The 18,876-nt window shown below is 41.9% G+C and overlaps 1 protein-coding gene across 1 annotated transcript in view; it reads right to left on the reverse strand.

Annotated features, from left to right (window-relative positions):
* LOC134304389 (NACHT, LRR and PYD domains-containing protein 3-like) overlaps positions 1 to 18,876 on the reverse strand; it is a 113,602-nt gene that overhangs the window by 76,750 nt on the left and 17,976 nt on the right. Inside the window, exons 9-12 of the mRNA XM_062989995.1 lie at positions 15,003 to 15,176; positions 14,545 to 14,718; positions 10,746 to 10,919; positions 9,581 to 9,754 (exon numbers count right to left, since the gene is read on the reverse strand). Coding sequence (XP_062846065.1) covers positions 9,581 to 9,754; positions 10,746 to 10,919; positions 14,545 to 14,718; positions 15,003 to 15,176 — 696 coding nt within the window. The remainder of the gene's footprint in view (positions 1 to 9,580; positions 9,755 to 10,745; positions 10,920 to 14,544; positions 14,719 to 15,002; positions 15,177 to 18,876) is intronic.

The raw sequence follows: 18,876 nt of genomic DNA on the forward strand, positions 1-18,876 counted from the left end.
TGTGTGTGTGTGTGTTATAATCTCACCTCAGTATCTCCAGTGTACAGTGTGTGTGTGTGTGTGTGTTATAATCTCACCTCAGTATCTCCAGTGTACAGTGTCTGTGTGTGTGTGTGTTATAATCTCACCTCAGTATCTCCAGTGTACAGTGTGTGTGTGTGTGTGTGTTATAATCTTACCTCAGTATCTCCAGTTTACAGAGTGTGTGTGTGTGTGTGTGTGTCATAATCTCACCTCAGTATCTCCAGTGTACAGTTTGTGTGTGTGTTATAATCTCACCACAGTATCTCCAGTGTACAGTGTGTGTGTGTGTTATAATCTCACCACAGTATCTCCAGTGTACAGTGTGTGTGTGTGTGTTATAATCTCACCTCAGTATCTCCAGTTTACAGTGTGTGTGTGTGTTAAATATCACCACAGTATCTCCAGTGTACAGTGTGTGTGTGTGTGTTATAATCTCACCACAGTATCTCCAGTGTACAGTGTGTGTGTGTGTGTGTTATAATCTCACCTCAGTATCTCCAGTGTACAGTGTGTGTGTGTTATAATCTAACCCCAGTATCTCCAGTTTACAGTGTGTGTGGGTGTGTGTGTTATACTCTCACCCCAGTATCTCCAGTTTACAGTGTGTGTGTGTGTGTTATAATCTCACCTCAGTATCTCCAGTTTATAGTGTGTGTGTGTGTGTGTGTGTGTGTGTTATAATCTCACCTCAGCATCTCCAGTGTACAGTGTGTGTGTGTTATAATCTCACCCCAGTATCTCCAGTTTACAGTGTGTGTGTGTTATAATATCACCTCAGTATCTCCAGTTTACAGTGTGTGTGTGTGTGTGTGTTATCTCACCCCAGTATCTCCAGTTTACAGTGTGTGTGTGTTATAATCTCACCTCAGTATCTCCAGTGTACAGTGTGTGTGTGTGTGTGTGTTGTAATCTCACCCCAGTATCTCCAGTGTACAGTGTGTGTGTGTGTGTTATAATCTCACCCCAGTATCTCCAGTTTGCAGTGTGTGTGTGTGTGTTATAATCTCACCTCAGTATCTCCAGTTTACAGTGTGAGTGTGTGTGTGTGTGTTATAATCTCACCTCAGTATCTCCAGTGTACAGTGTGTGTGTGTGTTATAATCTCACCTCAGTATCTCCAGTGTACGTTGTGTGTCTGTGTTATAATCTCACCACAGTATCTCCAGTGTACAGTGTGTGTGTGTGTGTGTTATAATCTCACCACAGTATCTCCAGTGTACAGTGTGTGTGTGTGTTATAATCTCACCTCAGTATCTCCAGTGTACGGTGTGTGTGTGTGTGTGTTATAATCTCACCACAGTATCTCCAGTGTACAGTGTGTGTGTGTGTGTTATAATCTCACCTCAGTGTCTCCAGTGTACAGTGTGTGTGTGTGTGTGTGTTATAATCTCACCTCAGTATCTCCAGTGTACAGTGTGTGTGTGTGTGTGTGTTATAATCTCACCTCAGTATCTCCAGTGTACAGTGTGTGTGTGTGTGTGTGCGTGTGTTATAATCTCACCCCAGTATCTCCAGTTTACAGTGTGTGTGTGTGTGTGTGTGTGTTATAATCTCACCACAGTATCTCCAGTGTACAGTGTGTGTGTGTGTATGTGTGTTATAATCTCACCTCAGTATCTCCAGTTTAGTGTGTGTGTGTGTGTGTTATCTCACCACAGTATCTCCAGTTTACAGTGTGTGTGTGTGTGTGTGTGTGTTATAATCTCACCTCAGTATCTCCAGTGTACAGTGTGTGTGTGTGTGTTATAATCTAACCTTAGTATCTCCAGTTTACAGTGTGTGTGTGTGTGTGTGTTATAATCTCACCTCAGTATCTCCAGTGTACAGTGTGTGTGTGTTATAATCTCACCACAGTATCTCCAGTGTACAGTGTGTGTGTGTGTTATAATCTCACCTCAGTATCTCCAGTGTACAGTGTGTGTGTGTGTGTTATAATCTAACCCCAGTATCTCCAGTTTACAGTGTGTGTGTGTGTGTTATAATCTCACCTCAGTATCTCCAGTTTACAGTGTGTGTGTGTGTGTGTGTTATAATCTCACCTCATTATCTCCAGTGTACAGTGTGTGTGTGTTATAATCTCACCCCAGTATCTCCAGTTTACAGTGTGTGTGTGTGTGTTATAATCTCACCTCAGTATCTCCAGTTTACAGTGTGTGTGTGTGTGTGTGTTATAATATCACCTCAGTATCTCCAGTGTACAGTGTGTGTGTGTTATAATCTCACCCCAGTATCTCCAGTTTACAGTGTGTGTGTGTGTGTTATAATCTCACCTCAGTATCTCCAGTTTACAGTGTGTGTGTGTGTGTGTGTGTGTTATCTCACCACAGTATCTCCAGTTTACAGTGTGTGTGTGTTATAATCTCACTTCAGTATCTCCAGTGTACAGTGTGTGTGTGTGTGTGTGTGTGTTGTAATCTCACCCCAGTATCTCCAGTGTAGAGTGTGTGTGTGTGTGTTATAATCTCACCCCAGTATCTCCAGTTTACAGTGTGTGTGTGTGTGTTATAATCTCACCTCAGTATCTCCAGTTTACAGTGTGTGTGTGTGTGTGTGTTATAATCTCACCTCAGTATCTCCAGTGTACAGTGTGTGTGTGTGTTATAATCTCACCTCAGTATCTCCAGTGTACGGTGTGTGTGTGTGTTATAATCTCACCTCAGTATCTCCAGTTTACAGTGTGTGTGTGTGTGTGTGTTATAATCTCACCTCAGTATCTCCAGTGTACAGTGTGTGTGTGTTATAATCTCACCCCAGTATCTCCAGTTTACAGTGTGTGTGTGTGTTATAATCTCACCTCAGTATCTCCAGTTTACAGTGTGTGTGTGTGTGTGTGTGTTATCTCACCACAGTATCTCCAGTTTACAGTGTGTGTGTGTTATAATCTCACTTCATTATCTCCAGTGTACAGTGTGTGTGTGTGTGTGTGTTATAATCTCACCCCAGTATCTCCAGTTTACAGTGTGTGTGTGTGTGTTATAATCTCACCCCAGTATCTCCAGTTTACAGTGTGTGTGTGTGTGTTATAATCTCACCTCAGTATCTCCAGTTTACAGTGTGTGTGTGTGTGTGTGTGTTATAATCTCACCTCAGTATCTCCAGTGTACAGTGTGTGTGTGTTTTATAATCTCACCTCAGTATCTCCAGTGTACAGTGTGTGTGTGTGTGTTATAATCTCACCACAGTATCTCCAGTGTACAGTGTGTGTGTGTGTGTAATTATCTCACCTCAGTATCTCCAGTGTACGGTGTGTGTGTGTGTGTGTTATAATCTCACCACAGTATCTCCAGTGTACAGTGTGTGTGTGTGTGTGTGTGTGTGTGTTATAATCTCACCACAGTATCTCCAGTGTACAGTGTGTGTGTGTGTGTGTGTTATAATCTCACCTCAGTGTCTCCAGTGTACAGTGTGTGTGTGTGTGTGTGTGTGTTATAATCTCACCTCAGTATCTCCAGTGTACAGTGTGTGTGTGTGTGTGTGTGTCATAATCTCACCTCAGTATCTCCAGTGTACAGTGTGTGTGTGTGTGTGTTATAATCTCACCTCAGTATCTCCAGTGTACAGTGTGTGTGTGTGTGTGTTATAATCTCACCTCAGTATCTCCAGTGTACAGTGTGTGTGTGTGTGTGTGTCATAATCTCACCACAGTATCTCCAGTGTACAGTGTGTGTGTGTGTTATATTCTCACCTCAGTATCTCCAGTGTACAGTGTGTGTGTGTGTGTTATAATCTCACCACAATATCTCCAGTGTACAGTGTGTGTGTGTGTGTGTGTGTTATAATCTCACCTCAGTATCTCCAGTTTACAGTGTGTGTGTGTGTGTGTTATAATCTCACCCCAGTATCTCCAGTTTACAGTGTGTGTGTGTGTGTGTGTGTGTTATAATCTCACCTCAGTATCTCCAGTGTACAGTGTGTGTGTGTTATAATCTCACCCCAGTATCTCCAGTTTACATTGTGTGTGTGTGTTATAATCTCACCTCAGTATCTCCAGTTTACAGTGTGTGTGTGTGTGTGTGTGTGTGTGTTATAATCTCACCCCAGTATCTCCAGTGTACAGTGTGTGTGTGTGTGTGTGTTATAATCTCACCCCAGTATCTCCAGTTTACAGTGTGTGTGTGTGTGTTATAATCTTACCTCAGTCTCTCCAGTGTACAGTGTGTGTGTTATAATCTCACCTCAGTATCTCAAGTGTACAGTGTGTGTGTGTTATCTCACCACAGTATCTCCAGTTTACAGTGTGTGTGTGTTATAATCTCACCTCAGTATCTACAGTGTACAGTGTGTGTGTGTGTTATAATCTCACCCCAGTATCTCCAGTGTACAGTGTGTGTGTGTGTGTGTGTTATAATCTCACCTCAGTATCTCCAGTGTACAGTGTGTGTGTGTGTGTGTTATAATCTCACCACAGTATCTCCAGTGTACAGTGTGTGTGTGTGTGTGTTATAATCTCACCTCAGTGTCTCCAGTGTACAGTGTGTGTGTGTGTGTGTTTGTTATAATCTCACCTCAGTATCTCCAGTGTACAGTGTGTGTGTGTGTGTGAGTGTGAGTGTGTTATAATCTCACCCCAGTATCTCCAGTTTACAGTGTGTGTGTGTGTGTTATAATCTCACCTCAGTATCTCCAGTTTACAGTGTGTGTGTGTGTGTGTGTGTGTTATCTCACCACAGTATCTCCAGTTTACAGTGTGTGTGTGTTATAATCTCACTTCAGTATCTCCAGTGTACAGTGTGTGTGTGTGTGTGTTGTAATCTCACCCCAGTATCTCCAGTGTAGAGTGTGTGTGTGTGTGTTATAATCTCACCCCAGTATCTCCAGTTTACAGTGTGTGTGTGTGTGTTATAATCTCACCTCAGTATCTCCAGTTTACAGTGTGTGTGTGTGTGTGTGTGTTATAATCTCACCTCAGTATCTCCAGTGTACAGTGTGTGTGTGTGTTATAATCTCACCTCAGTATCTCCAGTGTACGGTGTGTGTGTGTGTTATAATCTCACCTCAGTATCTCCAGTTTACAGTGTGTGTGTGTGTGTGTGTTATAATCTCACCTCAGTATCTCCAGTGTACAGTGTGTGTGTGTTATAATCTCACCCCAGTATCTCCAGTTTACAGTGTGTGTGTGTGTTATAATCTCACCTCAGTATCTCCAGTTTACAGTGTGTGTGTGTGTGTGTGTGTTATCTCACCACAGTATCTCCAGTTTACAGTGTGTGTGTGTTATAATCTCACTTCATTATCTCCAGTGTACAGTGTGTGTGTGTGAGTGTGTTATAATCTCACCCCAGTATCTCCAGTTTACAGTGTGTGTGTGTGTGTGTTATAATCTCACCCCAGTATCTCCAGTTTACAGTGTGTGTGTGTGTGTTATAATCTCACCTCAGTATCTCCAGTTTACAGTGTGTGTGTGTGTGTGTGTGTTATAATCTCACCTCAGTATCTCCAGTGTACAGTGTGTGTGTGTTTTATAATCTCACCTCAGTATCTCCAGTGTACAGTGTGTGTGTGTGTGTTATAATCTCACCACAGTATCTCCAGTGTACAGTGTGTGTGTGTGTGTAATAATCTCACCTCAGTATCTCCAGTGTACGGTGTGTGTGTGTGTGTGTTATAATCTCACCACAGTATCTCCAGTGTACAGTGTGTGTGTGTGTGTGTGTGTGTGTTATAATCTCACCACAGTATCTCCAGTGTACAGTGTGTGTGTGTGTGTGTGTTATAATCTCACCTCAGTGTCTCCAGTGTACAGTGTGTGTGTGTGTGTGTTATAATCTCACCTCAGTATCTCCAGTGTACAGTGTGTGTGTGTGTGTGTGTGTGTCATAATCTCACCTCAGTATCTCCAGTGTACAGTGTGTGTGTGTGTGTGTTATAATCTCACCTCAGTATCTCCAGTGTACAGTGTGTGTGTGTGTGTGTTATAATCTCACCTCAGTATCTCCAGTGTACAGTGTGTGTGTGTGTGTGTGTCATAATCTCACCACAGTATCTCCAGTGTACAGTGTGTGTGTGTGTTATATTCTCACCTCAGTATCTCCAGTGTACAGTGTGTGTGTGTGTGTTATAATCTCACCACAATATCTCCAGTGTACAGTGTGTGTGTGTGTGTGTGTGTTATAATCTCACCTCAGTATCTCCAGTTTACAGTGTGTGTGTGTGTGTGTGTTATAATCTCACCCCAGTATCTCCAGTTTACAGTGTGTGTGTGTGTGTGTGTGTGTGTTATAATCTCACCTCAGTATCTCCAGTGTACAGTGTGTGTGTGTTATAATCTCACCCCAGTATCTCCAGTTTACATTGTGTGTGTGTGTTATAATCTCACCTCAGTATCTCCAGTTTACAGTGTGTGTGTGTGTGTGTGTGTGTGTGTGTGTTATAATCTCACCCCAGTATCTCCAGTGTACAGTGTGTGTGTGTGTGTGTGTTATAATCTCACCCCAGTATCTCCAGTTTACAGTGTGTGTGTGTGTGTTATAATCTTACCTCAGTATCTCCAGTGTACAGTGTGTGTGTTATAATCTCACCTCAGTATCTCAAGTGTACAGTGTGTGTGTGTTATCTCACCACAGTATCTCCAGTTTACAGTGTGTGTGTGTTATAATCTCACCTCAGTATCTCCAGTGTACAGTGTGTGTGTGTGTTATAATCTCACCCCAGTATCTCCAGTGTACAGTGTGTGTGTGTGTGTGTGTTATAATCTCACCTCAGTATCTCCAGTGTACAGTGTGTGTGTGTGTGTGTTATAATCTCACCACAGTATCTCCAGTGTACAGTGTGTGTGTGTGTGTGTTATAATCTCACCTCAGTGTCTCCAGTGTACAGTGTGTGTGTGTGTGTGTTTGTTATAATCTCACCTCAGTATCTCCAGTGTACAGTGTGTGTGTGTGTGTGAGTGTGAGTGTGTTATAATCTCACCTCAGTATCTCCAGTATACAGTGTGTGTGTGTGTCATAATCTCACCACAGTATCTCCAGTGTACAGTGTGTGTGTGTGTTATAATCTCACCCCAGTATCTCCAGTGTACAGTGTGTGTGTGTGTGTGTGTGTGTTTTATAATCTCACCTCAGTATCTCCAGTGTACGGTGTGTGTGTGTGTTATAATCTCACCACAGTATCTCCAGTGTACAGTGTGTGTGTGTGTGTTATAATCTCACCACAGTATCTCCAGTGTACAGTGTGTGTGTGTGTAATAATCTCACCTCAGTATCTCCAGTGTACGGTGTGTGTGTGTGTGTGTGTTATAATCTCACCACAGTATCTCCAGTGTACAGTGTGTGTGTGTGTGTGTGTTATAATCTCACCACAGTATCTCCAGTGTACAGTGTGTGTGTGTGTGTGTGTTATAATCTCACCTCAGTGTCTCCAGTGTACAGTGTGTGTGTGTGTGTGTGTTATAATCTCACCTCAGTATCTCCAGTGTACAGTGTGTGTGTGTGTGTGTCATAATCTCACCTCAGTATCTCCAGTGTACAGTGTGTGTGTGTGTGTGTTATAATCTCACCTCAGTATCTCCAGTGTACAGTGTGTGTGTGTGTGTGTGTTATAATCTCACCTCAGTATCTCCAGTGTACAGTGTGTGTGTGTGTGTGTGTCATAATCTCACCACAGTATCTCCAGTGTACAGTATGTGTGTGTGTGTGTGTGTGTTATATTCTCACCTCAGTATCTCCAGTGTACAGTGTGTGTGTGTGTGTTATAATCTCACCACAATATCTCCAGTGTACAGTGTGTGTGTGTGTGTGTTATAATCTCACCTCAGTATCTCCAGTTTACAGTGTGTGTGTGTGTGTGTTATAATCTCACCCCAGTATCTCCAGTTTACAGTGTGTGTGTGTGTGTGTGTGTGTGTGTTATAATCTCACCTCAGTATCTCCAGTGTACAGTGTGTGTGTGTTATAATCTCACCCCAGTATCTCCAGTTTACATTGTGTGTGTGTGTTATAATCTCACCTCAGTATCTCCAGTTTACAGTGTGTGTGTGTGTGTGTGTGTGTGTGTTATAATCTCACCCCAGTATCTCCAGTGTACAGTGTGTGTGTGTGTGTGTGTTATAATCTCACCCCAGTATCTCCAGTTTACAGTGTGTGTGTGTGTTATAATCTCACCTCAGTATCTCAAGTGTACAGTGTGTGTGTGTTATCTCACCACAGTATCTCCAGTTTACAGTGTGTGTGTGTTATAATCTCACCTCAGTATCTCCAGTGTACAGTGTGTGTGTGTTATAATCTCACCCCAGTATCTCCAGTGTACAGTGTGTGTGTGTGTGTGTGTTATAATCTCACCTCAGTATCTCCAGTGTACAGTGTGTGTGTGTGTGTGTTATAATCTCACCACAGTATCTCCAGTGTACAGTGTGTGTGTGTGTGTGTGTTATAATCTCACCTCAGTGTCTCCAGTGTACAGTGTGTGTGTGTGTGTGTGTTTGTTATAATCTCACCTCAGTATCTCCAGTGTACAGTGTGTGTGTGTGTGTGAGTGTGAGTGTGTTATAATCTCACCTCAGTATCTCCAGTGTACAGTGTGTGTGTCATAATCTCACCACAGTATCTCCAGTGTACAGTGTGTGTGTGTGTGTGTTATAATCTCACCCCAGTATCTCCAGTGTACAGTGTGTGTGTGTGTGTGTGTGTGTTATAATCTCACCACAGTATCTCCAGTGTACAGTGTGTGTGTGTGTGTTATAATCTCACCACAGTATCTCCATTGTACAGTGTGTGTGTGTGTGTTATAATCTCACCACAGTATCTCCAGTGTACAGTGTGTGTGTGTGTGTGTGTGTGTGTGTGTTATAATCTCACCTCAGTATCTCCAGTGTACAGTGTGTGTGTGTGTGTTATTATCTCACCACAGTCTCTCCAGTGTACAGTGTGTGTGTGTGTTATAATCTCACCTCAGTATCTCCAGTGTACAGTGTGTGTGTGTGTGTGTGTGTTATAATCTCACCTCAGTATCTCCAGTGTACAGTGTGTGTGTGTGTGTGTGTGTTATAATCTCACCTCAGTATCTCCAGTGTACAGTGTGTGTGTGTGTGTGTGTGTGTTATAATCTCACCTCAGTATCTCCAGTGTACAGTGTGTGTGTGTGTGTGTGTGTTTGTGTGTTATAATCTCACCTCAGTATCTCCAGTGTACAGTGTGTGTGTGTGTGTGTGTGTGTGTGTGTTATAATCTCACCACAGTATCTCCAGTGTACAGTGTGTGTGTGTGTTATAATCTCACCTTAGTATCTCCAGTGTACAGTGTGTGTGTGTGTATGTGTGTGTGTGTTATAATCTCACCACAGTATCTCCAGTGTACAGTGTGTGTGTGTGTGTGTGTGTTATAATCTCACCTCAGTATCTCCAGTGTACAGTGTGTGTGTGTGTGTGTGTGTGTTATAATCTCACCTCAGTATCTCCAGTGTACAGTGTGTGTGTGTGTGTGTGTGTGTGTGTGTTATAATCTCACCTCAGTATCTCCAGTGTACAGTGTGTGTGTGTGTGTGTGTTATAATCTCACCTCAGTATCTCCAGTGTACAGTGTGTGTGTGTGTGTGTGTGTGTGTGTGTGTGTTATAATCTCACCTCAGTATCTCCAGTGTACAGTGTGGATTCTTCAGTGCAGCAGAGAGCAGCTTCACTCCTGAATCCTGCAGCTTATTGTGACTCAGGTTCAGATCTCTCAGATTGTTGGAGTTTGAACTGAGAACTGAGGACAGAGCTGCACAACTTTCACCTGTTAGAGAACAACGATCCAACCTGAGAAAGAAAAGATGAAACATCAGATTATTGGAATCAGTGTGTGTGTGTGTGTGTGTGTGTGTGTTATAATCTCACCTCAGTATCTCCAGTTTACAGTGTGTGTGTGTGTGTGTGTGTTATAATCTCACCTCAGTATCTCCAGTGTACAGTGTGTGTGTGTGTGTTATAATCTCACCTCAGTATCTCCAGTGTACAGTGTGTGTGTGTGTGTGTTATAATCTCACCTCAGTATCTCCAGTTTACAGTGTGTGTGTGTGTGTGTGTGTTATAATCTCACCTCAGTATCTCCAGTTTACAGTGTGTGTGTGTGTGTGTGTTATAATCTCACCTCAGTATCTCCAGTGTACAGTGTGTGTGTGTGTTATAATCTCACCTCAGTATCTCCAGTGTACAGTGTGTGTGTGTGTGTGTGTGTGTTATAATCTCACCTCAGTATCTCCAGTGTACAGTGTGTGTGTGTGTGTGTGTGTGTGTTATAATCTCACTCCAGTATCTCCAGTGTACAGTGTGTGTGTGTGTGTTAGAATCTCACCTCAGTATCTCCAGTGTACAGTGTGTGTGTGTGTGTGTTATAATCTCACCTCAGTATCTCCAGTGTACAGTGTGTGTGTGTGTGTGTGTGTGTGTGTTATAATCTCACCTCAGTATCTCCAGTGTACAGTGTGTGTGTGTGTGTGTGTGTGTGTTATAATCTCACCTCAGTATCTCCAGTGTACAGTGTGTGTGTGTGTGTGTGTTATAATCTCACCTCAGTATATCCAGTGTACAGTATGTGTGTGTGTGTGTGTGTGTCTGTTATAATCTCACCTCAGTATCTCCAGTGTACAGTGTGTGTGTGTGTGTGTGTGTGTGTGTGTGTGTGTGTGTGTGTGTTATAATCTCACCTCAGTATCTCCAGTGTACAGTGTGTGTGTGTGTGTTATAATCTCACCACAGTATCTCCAGTGTACAGTGTGTGTGTGTTTGTGTGTGTGTGTTATAATCTCACCTCAGTATCTCCAGTGTACAGTGTGGATTCTTCAGTGCAGCAGAGAGCAGCTTCACTCCTGAATCCTGCAGCTTATTGTGACTCAGGTTCAGATCTCTCAGATTGTTGGAGTTTGAACTGAGAACTGAGGACAGAGCTGCACAACTTTCACCTGTTAGAGAACAACGATCCAACCTGAGAAAGAAAAGATGAAACATCAGATTATTGGATTTAAAGTGTGTGTGTGTGTGTGTTATAATCTCACCTCAGAATCTCCAGTTTACAGTGTGTGTGTGTGTGTGTTTGTGTGTGTGTGTGTTATAATCTCACTCCAGTATCTCCAGTTTAGTGTGTGTGTGTGTTTGTGTGTGTGTGTGTTTGTGTGTGTTATAATCTCACCTCAGTATCTCCAGTGTACAGTGTGTGTGTGTGTGTTTGTGTGTGTTATAATCTCACCACAGTATCTCCAGTGTACAGTGTGTGTGTGTGTGTTTGTGTGTGTTATAATTTCACCTCAGTATCTCCAGTTTACAGTGTGTGTGTGTGTTTGTGTGTGTGTGTGTGTGTGTGTGTGTTATAATCTCTCCTCAGTATCTCCAGTTTATAGTGTGTGTGTGTGTGTGTTTGTGTGTGTGTGTGTTATAATCTCACTCCAGTATCTCCAGTTTAGTGTGTGTGTGTTTGTGTGTGTTTGTGTGTGTGTGTGTTATAATTTCACTCTAGTATCTCCAGTTTACAGTGTGTGTGTGTGTGTGTTATAATTTCACCTCAGTATCTCCAGTGTACAGTGTGTGTGTGTGTGTGTGTGTGTGTTATAATCTCACTCCAGTATCTCCAGTTTACAGTGTGTGTGTGTGTGTGTGTGTGTTATAATCTCACTCCAGTATCTCCAGTTTACAGTGTGTGTGTGTGTGTGTTATAATCTCACTCCAGTATCTCCAGTTTACAGTGTGTGTGTGTGTGTGTGTGTTATAATCTCACTCCAGTAACTCCAGTTTACAGTGTGTGTGTGTGTGTGTGTGTGTGTGTTATAATCTCACCCCAGTATCTCCAGTTTACAGTGTGTGTGTATGTTATAATCTCACTCCAGTATCTCCAGTTTACAGTGTGTGTGTGTGTGTGTGTGTGTTATCTCACCTCAGTAACTCCAGTTTACAGTGTGTGTGTGTGTGTGTGTGTGTGTGTTATAATCTCACTCCAGTATCTCCAGTTTACAGTGTGTGTGTGTGTTATAATCTCACTCCAGTATCTCCAGTTTACAGTGTGTGTGCGTGTGTGTGTGCGTGTGTTATAATCTCACCCCAGTATCTCCAGTTTACAGTGTGTGTGTGTGTGTGTAATCTCACTCCAGTATCTCCAGTTTATAGTGTGTGTGTGTGTGTGTTATAATCTCACCTCAGTATCTCCAGTTTGCAGTGTGTGTGTGTGTGTGTGTGTGTGTGTTATAATCTCACTCCAGTATTTCGGGTTTACAGTGTGTGTGTGTGTGTGTGTGTGTGTGTGTTATAATCTCACCCCAGTATCTCCAGTGTACAGTGTGTGTGTGTGTGTTATAATCTCACCCCAGTATCTCCAGTGTACAGTGTGTGTGTGTGTGTGTGTGTGTGTGTGTTATAATCTCACTCCAGTATCTCCAGTTTACAGTGTGTGTGTGTGTTATAATCTCACTCCAGTATCTCCAGTTTACAGTGTGTGTGTGTGTGTGTGTTATAATCTCACCTCAGTATCTCCAGTTTACAGTGTGTGTGTGTGTGTGTGTGTGTGTTATAATCTCACTCCAGTATCTCCAGTTTACAGTGTGTGTGTGTGTGTGTTATAATCTCACTCCAGTATCTCCAGTTTACAGTGTGTGTGTGTGTGTGTTATAATCTCACCCCAGTATCTCCAGTTTACAGTGTGTGTGTATGTTATAATCTCACTCCAGTATCTCCAGTTTACAGTGTGTGTGTGTGTGTGTGTGTGTTATCTCACTCCAGTAACTCCAGTTTACAGTGTGTGTGTGTGTGTGTGTGTGTGTTATAATCTCACTCCAGTATCTCCAGTTTACAGTGTGTGTGTGTGTGTGTGTGTGTGTGTGTGTTATAATCTCACCTCAGTATCTCCAGTGTACAGTGTGTGTGTGTGTGTGTTATCTCACCACAGTATCTCCAGTTTACAGTGTGTGTGTGTGTGTGTGTGTGTGTGTTATCTCACTCCAGTATCTCCAGTTTACAGTGTGTGTGTGTGTGTGTGTGTTATAATCTCACCTCAGTATATCCAGTGTACAGTGTGTGTGTGTGTGTGTGTATCTCACCACAGTATCTCCAGTTTAGTGTGTGTGTGTGTGTGTGTGTTATCTCACTCCAGTATCTCCAGTTTACAGTGTGTGTGTGTTATAATCTCAACTCAGTATCTCCAGTTTACAGTGTGTGTGTGTGTGTGTGTTTGTTTGTTATAATCTCACCCCAGTATCTCCAGTTTAGTGTGTGTGTGTGTGTGTTATAATCTCAACTCAGTATCTCCAGTTTACAGTGTGTGTGTGTGTGTGTGTTATAATCTCACCCCAGTATCTCCAGTTTACAGTGTGTGTGTGTGTGTGTGTTATAATCTCACCTCAGTATCTCCAGTGTACAATGTGTGTGTGTGTGTGTGTGTTATAATCTCACCCCAGTATCTCCAGTGTACAGTGTGTGTGTGTGTGTGTTATAATCTCACCCCAGTATCTCCAGTTTACAGTGTGTGTGTTATAATCTCACCTCAGTATCTCCAGTTTACAGTGTGTGTGTGTGTGTGTGTGTTATAATCTCACCCCAGTATCTCCAGTTTACAGTGTGTGTGTGTGTGTCTGTTATAATCTCACCCCAGTATCTCCAGTTTACAGTGTGTGTGTGTGTTTGTTATAATCTCACCCCAGTATCTCCAGTTTACAGTGTGTGTGTGTGTGTGTTATAATCTCAACTCAGTATCTCCAGTTTACAGTGTGTGTGTGTGTGTGTGTTATAATCTCACCCCAGTATCTCCAGTTTACAGTGTGTGTGTGTGTGTTATAATCTCACCCCAGTATCTCCAGTTTACAGTGTGTGTGTGTGTGTGTTATAATCTCACCCCAGTATCTCCAGTTTACAGTGTGTGTGTTATAATCTCACCTCAGTATCTCCAGTTTACAGTGTGTGTGTGTGTGTGTGTGTGTTATAATCTCACCCCAGTATCTCCAGTTTACAGTGTGTGTGTGTTATCTCACCACATTATCTCCAGTTTACAGTGTGTGTGTGTGTGTGTGTGTTATCTCACCTCAGTATCTCCAGTTTACAGTGTGTGTGTGTGTGTGTGTGAGTGTGTGTGTGTGTGTTATAATCTCACCTTAGTATCTCCAGTGTACAGTGTGTGTGTGTGTGTGTTATAATCTCACCTTAGTATCTCCAGTGTACAGTGTGTGTGTGTGTGTGTGTGTGTTATAATCTCACCTCAGTATCGCCAGTGTACAGTGTGTGTGTGTGTGTGTGTGTGTGTGTGTGTGTGTTATAATCTCACCTCAGTATCTCCAGTGTAGTGTGTGTGTGTGTGTGTGTGTGTTATAATCTCACCTCAGTATCTCCAGTGTACAGTGTGTGTGTGTGTGTGTGTGTGTGTTTGTTATAATCTCACCTCAGTATCTCCAGTGTACAGTGTGTGTGTGTGTTATAATCTCACCTCAGTATCTCCAGTGTACAGTGTGTGTGTGTGTGTGTGTGTGTTATAATCTCACCTCAGTATCTCCAGTGTACAGTGTGTGTGTTTGTGTTATAATCTCACCTCAGTATCTCCAGTGTACAGTGTGTGTGTGTGTGTGTTATAATCTCACCTCAGTATCTCCAGTGTACAGTGTGGATTCTTCAGTGCAGCAGAGAGCAGCTTCACTCCTGAATCCTGCAGCTTATTGTAACTCAGGTTCAGATCTCTCAGATTGTTGGAGTTTGAACTGAGAACTGAGGACAGAGCTGCACAACTTTCACCTGTTAGAGAACAATTATCCAACCTGAGAAAGAAAAGATGAAACATCAGATTATTGGATTTAAAGTGTGTGTGTGTGTTATAATCTCACCTCAGTATCTCCAGTTTAGAATGTGTGTGTGTGTGTTATAATCTCACCTCAGTATCTCCAGTGTACAGTGTGTGTGTGTGTGTGTGTGTGTGTTATAATCTCACCTCAGTATCTCCAGTGTACAGTGTGTGTGTGTGTGTGTGTTATAATCTCACCTCAGTATCTCCAGTGTACAGTGTGTGTGTGTGTGTGTGTGTGTGTGTGTGTTATAATCTCACCCCAGTATCTCCAGTGTACAGTGTGGATTCTTCAGTGCAGCAGAGAGCAGCTTCACTCCTGAATCCTGCAGCTTATTGTTACTCAGGTTCAGATCTCTCAGATTGTTGGAGTTTGAACTGAGAACTGAGGACAGAGCTGCACAACTTTCACCTGTTAGAGAACAATGTTTCAACCTGAGAAAGAAAAGAGGAAACATCAGATTATACACACACACACACACACACACACACACACACACACACCCCTTTTGTTTTAATGTTTGAAGTCGAAGTCCTAATTCATATCCTTCAGCTCACTAGAACATGCAGAAGGTGGATTTATTGATCTAAAAGTAAATACAGCGGTACCTCGGTATATGTTCTTAATCCGTTCCAGATCCTCGGACTTATACCAAACAGGACGTATACCAAACACATTTTCCCACAGGAAATAAAGGGAAAATGATTAATCCGTTCCCATGAAAGAAATCCTGTTGTTATTGACATATTATACGTTGATGGGGTTGTATAAAATAATTTATAAAACAGATAGTTCCGGTCCTAAAATCTGATTGGCTGAGCTGCGTTTAAAGCTGCTGTTAAATCCCTGATAAAAGCGCACCTGTGACCACCTCACATCATTCCATATTAATACGCCACTGAAAAGAAAACAAAAAGAAACTGTACAAACTTGGTTGAGCACTATTTTAAGTCATGTACTATACATGGAAATGTCCAGATTAATATAAACAGTAATCTTAATCATTAAGCGGGTGTTTCGTCCAAGAAATAGTTTAATAGTTTAAGAATGTTATGTTCGCCCTCATGTTGCCTAGCAACACGGCGCACCATTAATGGGACCACAGTACCTGTAGTACAGTACCTGAAAATTATATAGCGCGTTATAGCTATAGAGTTGTAGCGCGGGTTCGTTACTGAATGGTAGCAACTGGCGTAATGACGCTCGTTTTTTGGTCTCGCGAGAGTTAAACAAGAGTAGTGCGCGGTGTCGTGACTGATTTTGACCCGTACAAGTTCTAGCATCCGAGTCGTATTCCAAATAAAGGTCGTATACCAAGCTTAATTTTTCTTATCCAAACAGGACGTATACCAAGTTGGACTTATACCAAAGCAGACGTATACCGAGGTTCCACTGTATGTGAGAGTGTGTTTCCCTGCAAAGGTGAAGATGAATGAATGAATCAATACATTTATGTCGTGTGGTTCTTAATCTCCAGATTTTTTATGCTGTTTAAAACTGACAGAATCAGATTATTATAATAAAGTCATTTTACCAAAGTGTAAAACATGATGTTAAAACCTTAATAAATAAATAAATCTAGGTACACTTGCACAAAGTCAGGGTTTTCTGTAGGATTATAGTCGGTATATGATTAACCACTTATACCAAACTGCTGATAATGATCATCATGGTCATATGTAGGTGGAAACACAGTCGTGATCTGAAACAAAACCAGTTGTGTAGGAGGTTTAAAACTGGGTGAGGAACAGCCAAACTCTGCTACAAAGGTGAGGTTGTGGAACACAGCTTCATGTCACAGGTCAAACACCATGATAAGACTGAGCACAGCAACAAGACACAGGGTCGTTATGCTGCATCAGCAGGTCTCTCTTAAGCAAAGAGTTCAAAACAGACTGGAGTTCCAAGTTCTTATGAAGAAGCACAAAGAAAAGAGCAACACTGAGGATTGTAGAGGTCGACCAAGGAAACTTAGTGCAGCAGATAAAAGAACATCATGCTTTCCTTCAAAATCAGAGGAAAACCATCAACTCAACACCTTGGAAGTAAAGTGGCAACGTGCCAGATTTTCTTTTTATTTCATGATGCACCAAATGTTTCACTGCACTGTCACCTCACAGCAAGAAGGTCCTGGGTTCGATCCCCAGGTGGGGCAGTCCAGGTCCTTTCTGTGTGGAGTTAGCATGTTCTCCCTTTTCTGCCTGGGTTTACTCCGGATGCTCCGGTTTCCTTCCACAGTACAAAGACGTGCATGTGAGGTGAATTAGAGACACTAAATAGTTCATGACTGTGTTTGATATTAAACTTATGAACTGATGAATCTTGGGTAATGAGTAACTACCGTTCCTGTCATGAATGTAACCAAAGTGTAAAACATGATGTTACAATCCTAATAAATAAAAACTATTGGTGAAAGGTCTGGACTGCAGTTAGGTTCACCAGTTCAGCCTGATGGATGATTGGATGGATGCAGTATGTGGTTTAACATTGTCTTGCTGATATAAACAAGACCCTCCCTGAAAGAGACGTTATCTGGATGGGAGTAAATGTTCTATAACATCTGTATACTGTTTAGCTTTGATAGTGACTTTACAGATGTGTACTAATGCAACCCCATCAGATATGCAGGCTTATAAACTGAGCGCTGATAGGAAGCTGGATGATCCCTCCCTCCCCTCTTGAGTGTACAGAACACGGCGTCTGTGGTTTCCATAATGAATTTCTCATTTTGATTAATCTGACCACAGAACAGTTTTCCATTTTGTTTTAGTCTATTTTAAATGAGCTTTGGCCCAGAGAAGATGGTGACGTTTCTGGATCGTGTTAACATATGGCTTCATGATACAGCTTTAACTTCCATCTCTGGATTACACAGCGAATTAAGTTCATAGACGATTGTCAAAGAACAAAGAAATGTTAATTTATACATAACAAAAGGTGCATGGTTTGCAATAATTCCCAGATCCTGTGATGACGTCCAGATCCTGTCATTCAGCAGCTGCCATACATAACAGAAGACTGTCGCCTGCAATCAAGACACTTAAGGATCCTGTTCCCGCTACCTTCAAACAGTTCCTACTCCCCACCTTGTTAATGTGTGAACTTTCCCACACAACCATAAGGGCATTGCCACCATGTATATAAGATTAACTGTTCTTCTGGATCACACTGCCCAGTCTTCTATGAGAGGCTTGTCGGTGTGATCCTTCTCTGCAGACAAGAATAAACCTCTTTTTCTACTTATAATCCAGTCTTCAAGCTATTTATTAAAAGGGTTTTTTCCACCACACGATTATTTCTGGAAGTGTTTCTGAGTCCATGCAGTGATTTCCAGTACAGAATCATGCCTGTTTTAATGCAGTGCTGCCCGAGGGCCCGAAGATCACAAGCATCCAATATTAACCGTCAGCCTTGTCCCTAGCGCACAGGGATTTCTCCAGATTCTCTGAATCTTTTCATGATGATATTATGTACTGTAGATGGTGAGATCATAATTTTACATTGAGGAACATTTTTCTGAAATTGTTCCACAGATTTTAGATGCAGTTTTTTTTTACAGATTGGTGAACCTCTGTCCATCTTTGCTCATGAGAGACTCTAAAATGCTCTTTTTATACCCAGTCATGTGACTTACTTGCTAGTTGCTCCCTCAGCTGTTTTCTTAATTTTCCAGCCTTTTGTTGCCCCCTCACAACTTTCTTTAATATGTGTTGCTGCCATCATTTTGTAAATAATTTTCATGAAATGCTAAAATATCTTTCAGCATCTAATATGTAGCTTATCAGCTGTATCCTAGAGGTTAAGGTGCTGGTCCAGTAATCAGAAGGTTGCCGGAAACTGATCTTGTAGCCTCACCACTGCCAGGTTGCCCTTGAACAATGCCCTTAACCCTCAAATGCTTAGATTGTATACCGTCACAAATGTAAATCACTTTGGATAAAACCATCTGCTAAATGCTGAAAATGCAAAATATGTGTTCTGTGTTCTATTGTAAATAAAATGTGGGTCAATAAAATTTGCATTCTTTTTTTATTTATGTTTATTTATATTTTACACAGGATCCCAACTTTTTGAAATTGGGGTTTTAAAATAAAATGTTGAATTTATTGAAAGTTACCACACCGACTCACCAGG

This window comes from Trichomycterus rosablanca (assembly GCF_030014385.1).
Source record: "Trichomycterus rosablanca isolate fTriRos1 chromosome 3 unlocalized genomic scaffold, fTriRos1.hap1 SUPER_3_unloc_1, whole genome shotgun sequence".
NCBI classification, from domain to species: domain Eukaryota; kingdom Metazoa; phylum Chordata; class Actinopteri; order Siluriformes; family Trichomycteridae; genus Trichomycterus; species Trichomycterus rosablanca.